The following is a 12,810-nucleotide window of genomic DNA, read 5'->3' on the forward strand; positions in this document are numbered from 1 at the left end:
AGAGCCGAGGGGGTCGGCCCGGGGGTCCCGGGGGAGGTGGAGATGGTGAAGGGGCAGCCGTTCGACGTGGGCCCGCGCTACACGCAGCTGCAGTACATCGGCGAGGGCGCGTACGGCATGGTCAGGTGAGGGGGCGTTCCGGGGGAGGGGGCGCCCTCAGGGGAGGGGGCTTCACAGGAGAGGAGGGGGAGGCGCCGAGCGCTTTCCGGGACGTGGAGACGCGGAGCGTCCCGAGGAGGCAGGGGACTCGGGATGATCGGGAGCGTCCCAGGGAGGGGACCCCTGAGTGCTTTCTAGGGGAGAGGGCGCTGCCTGCGTCCTCAGGGGAGGGGGCTTGGAGGCTTTGAGTCCACCCTTCTGTAATGACGGGAGGGGCATCTGAGTGCATGTGGGGGCCCGCGGGGACCCTAGTGACACGGGGCGAGGCCCAAAGGATGAGTACTCTCGGGGAGGCGACATCCTTAGTGAAGAGGCAGTGGAGGGCCCGTTTTGGGGGAAAGGGTGTCTTGGATTCCCCCTGTGAGGCAGTGCCAGGGAGCCTGGGGTAGACGAGCCGAGATCAGGGTGGGGCAGGGCTTTGGCCCCACCACCACCACCACCAGGTGCCCAAAGAGAGATGAGGGGGCCAGGAGTGCCACTTGCATGTTTTGGGAGGGGTCTGTGAGTGCCCCCGGCCCCACCGTGAGCTCTGGGACAGCCCTGCTGCCCGCTCCCTCACCCTAGGACCCGCCCCTGCCCTGTCCATTCTCTCCTGCCCCTCCCCTGGCTGCCGTTTTCCCAGTATTTGCTCCATGGTGTGCCCCCAGCATCTGCACCCCCGGACCTGTCTTGGGTTAAGGAACCTTTCCTGGGAATGGGGGCGAAGGGTTCAGGGCCAGTAGAATGGAAGGGGATTGAGGAGAGGGGAAGTCAGTGAGCGGTCAGTCTCTTCCTCTGTTTGTAAAGTCACCGAAGGGCCGCCTGGCTGGTCCCCAGCTTTCTCTCTGGAGATCCCAGCCCTACACAGCAGGAAGGAACCAGCATTGTTTATGATTTGACCAGAGCCAGCTCCTGCTCTCTCCCCTCCCTGCCAAGGCCTGGGTGGGGCCACCAGGCCCGGACTCCCCCTTTGTAAGGCCACAGCAGCAGCCTCTCTCCGGTCTCCTCAGCTCGGCCTATGACCACGTGCGCAAGACTCGCGTGGCCATCAAGAAGATCAGCCCCTTCGAGCATCAGACCTACTGCCAGCGCACGCTCCGGGAGATCCAGATCCTGCTGCGCTTCCGCCATGAGAATGTCATCGGCATCCGAGACATTCTGCGTGCGTCCACCCTGGAAGCCATGAGGGATGTGTATCCTTCAGCTTGCCCAGTCGGCTGGTCATACACAGCCTCGGAGCTGGGCTGGGGACCCGTTGCTTGCTTTCTGTTTCCATCTTACCCACCACCCTCCAAAACAAACCCAGTAAAATAAACTTTCCTGCAGAGGAGAAGCCACAGTGTAACAGGACTTAGAGGCCTCTGATGAACCCAGGCCTGCGGCAGCCGGGCAATATGGCCTTGAGCAAGTCAGTTCTCTGCTCTGTGCCCCAAGGGGGAGGGCTAGGCAGGATGGTCTCTATGGGAGTGTTGTCTTCTGACATCGGCAGTTCTGAGACATGACCCAGCTTCTGCCCACAGTCACTTCTTGCTAACAAATGGATGATTCTTTCCTCTCTTTCCTCCTTCCCCAGACTGGAAGGGAGACAGGGAGAACGCAAACTGTCAGCTGGGCATGGTGGCTTATGCCTGTAATCCCAGCACTTTGGGAGGCTGAGGTGGGCAGATTACCTGAGGCCAGGAGTTGGAGACCAGCCTGGCCAACATGGTTAAAGCCTATCTCTACTAAAAGTACAAAAAAATTAGCAGGGCGTGGTGGCGCATGCCTGTAATCCCAGCTACTTGGGAGGCAGAGGCAAGAGAATCGCTTGAACCCAGGAGGCGGAGGTTGCAGTGAGCCAAGATCGTGCCACTGCCCTCCAGCCTGGGTGACAGCGTGAGACTCTGTCTCAAAACAAAACAAAAACAAAAAACTGCCTTTCTTGAGGTCCTACTGCGTGTCAGGTGCTATACATGCCCAATGCTTTTTTTTTTTTTTTTTCTATTACACCTCCCAACTACCCTATGAGATGGGCTTTGCAGCTTCATTTCAAAGATGAGGGCAGGGTGCAATGGCTTACGTCTGTAGTTCCAACACTTCAGAGGCCAAGACCAGAGGATCAGTGGAGGCTGGGAGTTCAAGACCAGCCTGGGCAGCATAGTGAGACCCCATCTCTACAAAAAATTTAAAAATTATCCAGCTTTGGTGGTGCATGACTGTAGTCCCAGCTACTTGGGATGCTGAGGCAGGAGGATGGCTTGAGCACAGGAGTTCAAGGCTGCAATGAGCTATGATTGTGCTACTGCACTCCAGCCTGGGGGACAGAACGCGACCCTGTCTCAAAAAAAAAAAAAAAAAAGAAGAAGAAGCTGAGGCCCAGAAAACCTAAAATCAAGTGTTTCTGTTGCTGTCTCCTCCTCCCCTCCCCCAGATGGGAACTTGTCCTTCTTAGGACTTCTCACTCAGAGCCACACCCTAATCACCTGTGGACTTGCACCTTGCCCAGGGAGGGACAGCCTAGCCTTTGTTGTCCTCCCCTGATACTGCTTTCCTAGTTTGCTGTCCACTTCCTGTCTGGCTCTCCTTAGCAACTTGTGACACCTGTCACCTCTTCCCTGCCCCACCCACCCACTCTCAGTCCCAGCCCTCCACCCAAGAGCGGGGATTTGTATTGCGGTGTCTGCAGCCCCCACCACAAACTGTGGACAGGAAATCTCTGTGCTCACCCCCATCTCGCTGTGTGGTCTGGAGCAAGTCACTGCGTCTTGCTGGGCCTACCCAGCTCTGAAACAGCAGGGCTGGTCCACATATCCTCTGAAGACCCTTTCAAGGCAGATTCTTGTTTTCTTTTTCTTCCTTTTTGAGATGGAGTCTCCCTCTGTCACCCAGGCTGGAGTGCAGTGGCTGGATCTCAGCTCACAGCAACCTCTACCTCCCAGGTTCAAGCTATTCTCCTGCCTCAGCCTTCCAAGTAGCTGGGACTACAGGCGCCCGCCACCATGCCCAGATAATTTTTGTATTTTCAGTAGAGACGAGGTTTCGCCCCGTTGGCCAGGCTGGCCTCGAACCCCTGACCTCAGGTCTTCAACCCACCTCGGCCTCCCGAAGTGCTGGGATTACAGGTGTGAGCCACTGCACCTGGCCTCAAGGCAGATTCTAAAAGAAAGCCCTGCCTTATTTTTCCAGAGACAAGCCAAACGGCATTTGTGGATTTATTTATTTATTTACGCATAAGCTTTGTTTTATCTTCAAATAGAAAAAGACATTTTACTCCTCCATCTTCTGAGGTATGGCCAAGCACTCTTCTTTGAGTGGGAGTGTGCTATTGGGAGTGTCTCCTCATTTTTCTTGCACAAACCATTCCCATAAGGCAGGCATTTATTTTTAAGCAAACATTTATTGCATGCCAGATGGTGTTCATACATTATCTCATTTAACTCCCTCAACAGCCATGTGACTCAGGCTTTGATATTAGTAATAATAGTTCATGTTTGCCTAGCACTCACAACTTGCCTAGCACTGGGCTGACAGTTTTACATGCGCCATCTCATCTAGTCTTCACAACCACCCTCTAAAGAACCATTATTTCATGGCTCGCACCTGTAATTTCCAGCACTTTGGGAGGCCGAGGTGGAAGGAACACTTGAACCCATGAGTTCAAGACCTGCCTGGGCAACATAGCAAGAGCCCGTCTCCACAAAAAGAAAACACAAACAAACAACAAAAAAACCACATTATTTCCCCTACATACCAGATGAGAAAGTTGAGGCACAGACAGGTTGAGATCCTAAAGCCAGTAAGTAGTAGAGAGGAGATTTCAGACATCCATGGGTTAAGTCCAGAGTTGCTGCTCTTTTTGTAGTTTTCTTTCTTTAATTAATTTATTTATTTATTTTTGAAACAGAGTCTCACTCTGTCATCCAGGCTGGAGTACAGTGACATGATCTCGGCTCACTACAACGTCTGCCTCCTGGGTTCAAGTGATTCTTGTGTCGCAGCCTCCCGAGTAGCTGGGATTACAGGCACATGCCACTGTGCCCAGTTAATTTTGGTATTACCAGTAGAGACAGGGTTTTGCCATGTTGCCCAGGCTGGTGGTCTCAAACTCCTGGCCTCAAGCGATCCTCCCACCTCAGCCTCCCAAAGTGCTGGGATTACAGGCGTGACCCACCACTCCTGGCCCAAGTTGCTGCTCTTAACTGTGAAGTTCTCCAGCCTCCCACAGTTTATTATTATCCTTGTTTCCCCGGTAGGGAAACTGAGGCCACAGACGTGAAGCCCCTGGCTCAGGATCAGCAACTGTGATGCGACAGAGGCTCAGAGCCCTGCCGCTGAGTAACGGCAGCAGCTTGCCCAGCTGGTGGTGCAGGTTGGCAGATCTATTGAGTCCCAGGGGCCCTGGCTGGAGGAGATGTGCAGCCTCGCCTTCAGAGCCTGTTTTCCTTAACCAAGTGCCTCCCGCTGCCCCCTCCCCGGGGGTCTCCGGAACCATCCTCAGCTACATTGTGCAGGACCTGATGGAGACTGACCTGTACAAGTTGCTGAAAAGCCAGCAACTGAGCAATGACCACATCTGCTACTTCCTCTACCAGATCCTGCGGGGCCTCAAGTACATCCACTCCGCTAATGTGCTCCACCGGGATCTAAAGCCCTCCAACCTGCTCATCAACACCACCTGCGACCTTAAGGTCAGAGGGTTGGGCACCTGTCCCCTCCTCCCCCAGGGTCTGGGGCTTCCAGGTGACCAGTAGAAGCCTTGGGCAGGAGAACATTGCAAGCAAGGGGAACAGTGGAGGCAAAGACAAGGGAGCGTGACTGCTTAAGCTGCAGAGGCCTTGAGCACCGAGCTTAGCATCTTGGTATGATTCCAGATTTGCGATTTCGGCCTGGCCCGGATTGCCGATCCTGAGCATGACCACACCGGCTTCCTGACGGAGTATGTGGCTACACGCTGGTACCGGGCCCCAGAGATCATGCTGAACTCCAAGGTAGGAGGGGCTGCCCACTCCTGAAGGGAAGGGACCAGGTCCCAGGAAGCCCTGGAGCTACCTCCGAGCCAGACACCGACCCCCATGACACAGGAATTCCACCCTCTGGGCCTTGGGCTCTGCAAGGAAGCTGAGCATTGAGCCCTCCAGGCCTCTGCCTTCTGCCTGGTGTTGGATCTAACTTGGAGATGGTGGCTTGGTGTAGAAACAGGACCCTGTTGAGGCTGGCCCAGGAGCCCACCACTTCCTCCTCTCTCCCAGGGCTATACCAAGTCCATCGACATCTGGTCTGTGGGCTGCATTCTGGCTGAGATGCTCTCTAACCGGCCCATCTTCCCTGGCAAGCACTACCTGGATCAGCTCAACCACATTCTGGGTGAGGGAGGCCCGGCTGGCTGAGTGGGGGATGATTACCTTCTCCAAGGTGAGATTTCTCAAGAGTCCAAGTCAGGGATACCACCACGTGTGGGGCGCCTCCAGCATCTCATGGTATCTCAATGAGGTATAGATATTATCCCCAGTGGATAGATGGGAAAAGCAAGTTTAAGTCCCACACCTAAGGAGGCACCAGACCTAGGATTTGAGCCTCGGTCTGCCTGAATCCAGCCCCCTTGCTCTGCACCACCATGCTAATGACTAGGAGGTAACTGAGGGATTGGCATGGGTTGCTGGGCTAGGGGTCTTGTTCTTGCCTTGTTACCTGTTCTGTTCCCAGAAAGAAGGAGGTGATCATTTACCAAGTCACCTCCTTATCCACAGGCATCCTGGGCTCCCCATCCCAGGAGGACCTGAATTGTATCATCAACATGAAGGCCCGAAACTACCTACAGTCTCTGCCCTCCAAGACCAAGGTGGCTTGGGCCAAGCTTTTCCCCAAGTCAGACTCCAAAGGTTTGAGAGACATGAGGGCGGGTGTGGGATAAACCCTGGGTGCCATGGAGGGTACGGGAGCCCAGCAGCGGCTGGAGGAGACAGGCAAAGTGATGCTTCTGGGAGCTTCTCCAGTCTTCCCTGTGACCCCTGACTCCTGCCCTTCCATAGCCCTTGACCTGCTGGACCGGATGTTAACCTTTAACCCCAATAAACGGATCACAGTGGAGGAAGCGCTGGCTCACCCCTACCTGGAGCAGTACTATGACCCGACGGATGAGGTGGGCCAGTCCCCAGCAGCAGTAGGGCCAGGGGCAGGGGGGTAAGTAGGCATCCGCCATGCCAGGCCTGAGCCTTGCTGTCTCTGCCACCCCAGCCAGTGGCCGAGGAGCCCTTCACCTTCGCCATGGAGCTGGATGACCTACCTAAGGAGCGGCTGAAGGAGCTCATCTTCCAGGAGACAGCACGCTTCCAGCCTGGGGCGCTAGAGGCCCCCTAACCCAGACAGACATCCCTGCACCCTGGGGCCTGGTGAGTGTCCCCATGGCCGGCACACAGATACGCTGATACTAAATACCTGTATCTATATCTATCTATATCTCTATCTGTATCTGTATCTATATCAATATCTATATCTGTATCTGTATGTGCCTCCATATAGCAGCAAGCTTACCCTGCACCCATGCTCGGTGTGTCTGGTAACAACAGAAGTGCCCGGGGGCTGGGTGCAGTGGCTCATGCCTGGAATCCCGGCACTTTGGGAGACTGAGACTGAGATGAGTGGATCACCTGAGGGTCAGGAGTTTGAGACCAGCCTGGCCAGCATGGCGAAATCCCATCTACACTAAAAATACAAAAATTAGCCAGGCACAGTGGGTCACTCTGGTAATCCTAGCACTTTGGGAGGCTGAAGCGAGTGGATCACCTGAAGTCAGGGGTTCGAGACCAGCCTGGCCAACGTGGTGAAACTCTGTCTCTACTAAAAATACTAAAATTAGCCGGGTGTGTAGGCATGCTCTTCTAGTCCCAGCTACTCAGGAGGCTGTGGTTGGGAGGATTGCTTGAACCCCGGAGACGGAGGTTGCACCACTGTACTCCAGCCTGGGCAACAGTGAGACTCTGTCTCAAAAAAAAAAGCGGGGGAGCCAGGCACAGTGGCTCACATCTGTAAGCCCAGCACTTTGGGAGGCCAAGGTGGTGGATCACGAGGTCAAGAGTTCGAGACCAGCCTGGACAACGTGGTGAAACCCCGTCTCTACTAAGAATACAAAAATTAGCCAGGTGTGGTGGCGTGTGCTTGTAATCTCAGCTACTTGGGAGGCTGAGGCAGAAGAATTGCTTGAACCCAGGAGGCAGAGGTTGCAGTGAGTCGAGATCGCACCACTGCACTCCAGCCTGGACTACAGAGCAAGACTCTATCTCAAAAAAAAAAAAAAAAAAAAATGCCCAGGTGCTGCCCAGACTCATGGCCCACCCAGTCCTCCAGCCCCAAATGTCTCCACCTGTCAACACCCTGCATCCTCCAGCCCCAGCAGCCATTCTAATCTCCTTCTGGGAACAGAACTGGTAAAGAGGCAAGAGGTCACTGAGGGCCCCTGTCACCCAGGTGAGGACCCGAGCCAGGCTTCGGCTCTGGGTGTGGCAGAAGCAGGTGGGGCCATGATTGCTTTGGGAGGGGCCCAGCAGCACCCAGCCTGACCCAGATTGCCAGGCCTCCTCACACCTGCTGCCAGATCAGCAGTTCACATAGCTGTGGGGACCCTGCTGGGCCTGCCCCCACCCACACTGCCTCCTTGCCTCCTCTGGTCTCTTCCTGTCTTCAGCCAGGTGTGGCCTAATAGGAAGAAGGCGTGCATACCTGGGCTCAAACTCCAGCTGTGCCACTTAGTAAGTGCTGTGTGATATTGGGCAAGGCACCTCACCTCTCTGCACCTCAGTTTCCTGGAGTCAGTTCTGTTTACCTTTTTTTTGTTTTCGTTTTTTTGAGACAGTGTCTCACTCTGTCGCCCAGGCTGGAGTGCAGTGGTGCAATCATAGCTCACTGCAGCCTCAAATTCCTGGGGCACAAGGGATCCTCCCAGCTGGCTGGACGAGCCATTGCAACTGGCTAATTTTTTTTTTTTTTGTAGAGTTGGGGTCTTGCTGTATTGCCCAGGCCAGTCTCAAACTCCTGGGCTCAAGTGACCCACCCACTTCGACTTCTCAAAGTGCTGGGATTACAGGCATGAGCCACTGTGCCCAGCTGAGACTGTTCTAATAATGAAAGCATAAAACCCTAAGCATTGTTCTAAGAGGTTTACATGTCTTAATTCCTTTAATCTTACAGCAGTACCTCCAGCTAGGTACTATTATTATCTCCATTTACAGATAAGGAAACTGAGACCCAGCCTATCCAGCTGTGAGGGTGCGAGACGTTCAGGTCAGGGCTCCCGCGGGTCTGCCTGGGGTATGCTAATGACTCCTTTTCTGTCTGCTTCTCTCTTTAGGACCTGCCTCCTGCCTGCCCCTCTCCCGCCGGACTGTTAGAAAATGGACACTGTGCCGAGCCCAGACCTTGGCAGCCCAGACCAGGGTGGAGCATGGGCCTGGCCACCTCTCTCCTTTGCTGAGGCCTCCAGCTTTAGGCAGGCCAAGGCCTCCTCCCCAGCCGCCCTTCCCACAGGACCTCGGGGGCTCAGGTGGCCCCAGTTCAATCTCCCACTGCTGCTGCTGCACCCTTACCTTCCCCAGTGTCCCAGTCTCTGGCAGTTCTAGAATGGAGGGGCTCTGGCTGCCCTGACCTGCTGAGGGGCAGGGGTGGAGGGTGGGGGGCGCTGAGTAGGGACTCAGGGCCAGGCCTGCCCCCCTCATCTCATTTAAACCCCACCCTATCTTCCCTGAAGGAACATTCCTTAGTCTCAAGGGCTAGCATCCCCGAGGAGCCGGACTGGGCTGAATCCCCTCCCCGTCAAAGCTGTCACTTCGAGTGCCCTCGCTGCTTCTGTGTGTGGTGAGCGGAAGTGGAGCTGGGGGGCGTGGAGAGCCCAGCGCCCCTGCCACCTCCCTGACCCATCTAATATATAAATATAGAGATGTGTCTATGGCTGACCCTGGCTCTGTCTGTGTTTGCGACGCCTCCGCCCTGCCCCGTGCAGCTCTGAGGATGGACTCCTGCAGCCCAGCTGCTGCTTGACTTGGGCTTTCTGGGGCCTGGTGCCCTTCACTCCCAGCTGCCCAGGGTTGGGGACGGGGCTCTGGAGAGCTCCAGACTCCTAGAAAGAAGGGGGTCAATTTTCCCCTTAGTCACTGTCCTGTCCCCACGCTAATGGTTTCCTGTCTAACTGGTTGGGGGTGATTCAGGAGCACCCTACACATCCCTGGATCCTCTGAAACTGCAAGGGGTAGGCACGTTGGATGCGCTGGCTACAAGCACCAGTGGGAGGGAGAGGTCCTAACAGTCCTGGGTGGTTTTTACTCCCCCGATGTGGCCCAGGACAGGGGGCTGCTGGGGTCTGGGAAGGGCTTGGGGATGTGAGGGCCAGGGCTGCTTGCCTCATCTGATACTACCCCGGCTTCATCTGATACTACCCCGGCTTCAGCCGAACCCTGCAGCCTGGCTCCAAGCCAGCCCAGCGGCAGGCTCAGCAGGTCCCACGGGCGTGGCAGTGGCCAGTAGTAGAGCCGGCCCACACCGGCTAGGCAGGCAGCACAGTCCCACGGACGGCTGAGTGTGCGGCTGCAGGAGCTTCTGTGGGAGTACAGACATGAGCCTTTCGCTGTACTATGCCCTTCCCGCCCTGGGCAGCTATGCCATGCTCTCCATCTTCTTCCTGCGCTGGCCTCACCTGCTGCACACGCCCCGGGCTCCCACCTTCCGCGTCCGCCTGGCGGCCCACCGAGGAGGTGAGCCGGGTGGGGGTGAGAACAGGTGCCAAAGTGGACAGCAGAGAAGGGTAGGTCCAAGGGCTCGTGCTAGAAACAGGGCAGGGACCAAGAGAGAAGGAGAGCAAGGTGGCAGGGCAGGGTGTGGACAAGGAAGAAGAGGCTGGTGCAGCCTGGGCTGGCTGGGGAGGTAAGGCCAGAGGGAGGATGGAGCCCAGAGAAGGAACGTGGGTGATGAGGTCAGGCCAGGCCCCTAGACCCCAAGCCCCAGGGGCCCACTCCAGTGTCCCCCACAGGATCTGGAGAGCTGCTGGAAAGCACCATGGAGGCCATGGAGAAGTGAGTGTATCTGCCCCTGCCCAGGCTGCCATGTGAGGGTGTGCAGGTCGTGCACTGCATCACAGCAAGGGACACCATTCACTTCCTAATCGGGTGACTGGCGCCCCCTGGAGGTGGCCTGCACATCCCGCTGTGAACTCTGCTCTCACATTCCCCGCCACCTCCCCACCACCATGTCCATCATCCCAGTCCCCTGCCCCCCAACCCCCCGCCGCCCCTCAGCTAACCTTCGCCCCCACAGCTCCATGGCCCAGCGCTCAGACCTCCTGGAGCTCGACTGTCAGCTGACACGAGACAAAGTGGTGGTGGTGTCACATGATGAGAACCTGTACCGCCAGTCGGGCCTGAACAGGGATGTGGGCAGCCTGGACTTCGAGGTGGGCCCTGCCCTGACACCCCAACCCCCACCCTGAGAGTCGCCATGCCCAATGCAGGCCTCTAGTGACATCCTTCCTGTCCTCCCCAGGACCTGCCCCTCTACAAGGAGGAGCTGGAAGTTTACTTCTCTCCAGGTGAGAGCAAGGGCTTCAAGCCCTGCCTGGGCCATGCCCGCCTTCCCTGGACCCCGGCTTTGGCTTTCCTCTCTGACCCCTCTTCCCACACCACCCCCAGGCCACTTTGCTCACGGGTCAGACCGGCGCATGGTTCGTCTGGAGGACCTGTTCCAGAGGTTTCCAAGGACACCCATGAGTGTGGAGATCAAAGGGAATAATGAAGAGCTCATCTGTGAGGTGGTGCTGCAGGCAGGGCTAGGGCGGCCACCAGGGGGGCGGGAGAGAGGCCTGGTTCTCCTATTACCTCCTTCTCCTCCTCCCAGATAGCAGACTTGGTGAGACGCTATGACCGTAATGAAATCACCATCTGGGCCTCGGAGAACCGCTCGGTCATGAAGAAATGCAAGGCTGCCGTGAGTTCCCCCGCACCCGATCCCCTTCGTCCTCCAGGGGCCCCTCCTCCTTGGAGCTGGAGCCCACCCAGCATGGGGATCCAAGCTAGAGGGGTCTGGGAGAGTTTCCAGTGGTGTGGCGGTGGCGATGAAAAGGGTGTGAACTCAGGCCTCAAACGCAGGGCCAAGACGTGACTTTCGGTTTTTTTCTTTTTTGAGACATAGCGACCTCGGCTCACTGCAACCTCTGCCTCCCGGGTTCAAGCGATTCTCGTGCCTCAGCCTCCCGAGTAGCTGGGATTACAGGCACTCACCACCACACCCAGCTAATTTTTGTATTTTTAGTAGAGATGGGGTTTCACCATGTTAGCCAGGCTGGTCTTGAACTCCTGATCTAATGTGATCCACCCGCCTCAACCTCCCAAAGCGCTGAGGTTACAGGCGTGAGTCACCGCACCCAGCCCAAGGATGTGACTTGGATCCCGCAGGTAGTAGGGCCTCTGGAATGCCCACCACAGCTCCCCTGCAGCTCATGCCTCCTCTCTGCTTCCCCAGAGCAGACAGATTCTTTCTCTCATCTCTCCTTGCCTCCCCAGAACCCCGAGATGCCCCTGTCCTTCACGATAAGCCGAGGATTCTGGGTGCTGCTTTCCTACTACCTGGGGCTGCTGCCCTTCATCCCAATCCCTGAGAAGTTCTTCTTCTGCTTCCTGCCCAACATCATCAACAGGTACCAGTGGGGGGCGGACCTCAGAAAAACGCTCCACTGCTTAGGGTCCCCGTGGAGAAGGAGCCCGGATCTTCCCAGCTCCCCGGCTCCCCTCAGAGATAACCCCCCAAGGTCCTTTAAGGACAGTGGTTCTTACCCAGCATTCATGAATACTAAGGGAACTGTGAACACCCTGAAATTCTGTGCAAATGTGGAGTTTTAGGAGGGCTCATTTATCCATCTCAGTCCATCTAGCATATTTTATTGAACGTCTACTCTGTCCCAGATGCAGTTATAATGTGTAAATAAGACCAATGAGGGTGGGGGGAGGTCCTCGGTGAGCTTACAGTCTGGCTGGGAAGACATTTGTTCATTAATTAAAGCACCGCTGTCACGGCTGTCTCAGACCCTCAGCAGGAAAAGGCAAGTCAGTGTTCTGCAGGAAGGCAGGGGTTAACAAAGTAACATCTGGGGAAAGGATCACGAATTTGGATATTTCCCTGGCACTTAAGCCTGGTCCCTCCCTTTGCTTTAATTTTTTTTTTTTTTTTTTTGGAGACAGTCTTGCTCAGGCTGGAATGCAGTGGCCAGATCAGGACTCACTGCAGCCTTGATCTCCTGGGCTCAGGAGATCCTCCTGCCTCAGCCTCCTGAGTAGCTGGGAGTATAGGCTTGCATCACTGCACCTGGCTAATTGTTAAATTATTTGTAGACACAAGGTCTCACTATGTTGCCCAGGCTGCTCTTGAACTCCTCAGCTCAAGCGAGCCTCCCGCCTTGGTCTCCCAAAGTGCTGGGATTATAGACCTGAGCCCCCGGGCCCGGTCTCCCTTTGCTTTCTGACAGCTTCTCTGTGGTAGTCCCAGAGCTCTCTGCTCCCCTCTGTTGTCCAAAAGGAAGTCCCACTCAGCCCCCACAATCCCTTGCTACAAAGAGATCATTCAATATTTGTGTACCACCTTTTTATACAGGATTTTTTTTTTTTTTTTTTTTTTGAGAAGGAGTCTCGCTCTGTCACCGAGGCTGCAGTGCAGTGGCGC

At 55.9% G+C, this 12,810-nt stretch overlaps 2 protein-coding genes across 3 annotated transcripts in view; both read left to right on the forward strand.

Annotated features, from left to right (window-relative positions):
* The window catches only part of MAPK3 (mitogen-activated protein kinase 3), a 9,372-nt gene extending 310 nt beyond the window's left edge, over positions 1 to 9,062 (forward strand). Inside the window, exons 2-10 of one of the 2 annotated variants that reach the window (XM_011982384.1) lie at positions 3 to 125; positions 1,149 to 1,331; positions 4,616 to 4,805; positions 4,989 to 5,105; positions 5,367 to 5,481; positions 5,865 to 5,996; positions 6,147 to 6,256; positions 6,352 to 6,506; positions 8,462 to 9,062. In XM_011982384.1, coding sequence (XP_011837774.1) covers positions 43 to 125; positions 1,149 to 1,331; positions 4,616 to 4,805; positions 4,989 to 5,105; positions 5,367 to 5,481; positions 5,865 to 5,996; positions 6,147 to 6,256; positions 6,352 to 6,474 — 1,053 coding nt within the window. In that variant the 5' untranslated portion in view covers positions 3 to 42 and the 3' untranslated portion in view covers positions 6,475 to 6,506; positions 8,462 to 9,062. Of the gene's footprint in view, positions 1 to 2; positions 126 to 1,148; positions 1,332 to 4,615; positions 4,806 to 4,988; positions 5,106 to 5,366; positions 5,482 to 5,864; positions 5,997 to 6,146; positions 6,257 to 6,351; positions 6,507 to 8,461 lie in introns of those variants that run through there. The other variant, XM_011982383.1, reaches the window with a different exon arrangement.
* A 501-nt stretch (positions 9,063 to 9,563) lies between these two features.
* Positions 9,564 to 12,810, forward strand: part of GDPD3 (glycerophosphodiester phosphodiesterase domain containing 3) — a 15,123-nt gene continuing 11,876 nt past the window's right edge. The window contains exons 1-7 of the mRNA XM_011982382.1: positions 9,564 to 9,857; positions 10,133 to 10,175; positions 10,417 to 10,552; positions 10,642 to 10,687; positions 10,788 to 10,906; positions 10,993 to 11,082; positions 11,658 to 11,791. Of these exons, the coding sequence (XP_011837772.1) occupies positions 9,719 to 9,857; positions 10,133 to 10,175; positions 10,417 to 10,552; positions 10,642 to 10,687; positions 10,788 to 10,906; positions 10,993 to 11,082; positions 11,658 to 11,791 (707 nt within the window). The 5' untranslated portion in view covers positions 9,564 to 9,718. The remainder of the gene's footprint in view (positions 9,858 to 10,132; positions 10,176 to 10,416; positions 10,553 to 10,641; positions 10,688 to 10,787; positions 10,907 to 10,992; positions 11,083 to 11,657; positions 11,792 to 12,810) is intronic.

This window comes from Mandrillus leucophaeus, unplaced genomic scaffold, assembly GCF_000951045.1.
Source record: "Mandrillus leucophaeus isolate KB7577 unplaced genomic scaffold, Mleu.le_1.0 Scaffold24, whole genome shotgun sequence".
Taxonomy (NCBI): Eukaryota; Metazoa; Chordata; class Mammalia; order Primates; family Cercopithecidae; genus Mandrillus; species Mandrillus leucophaeus.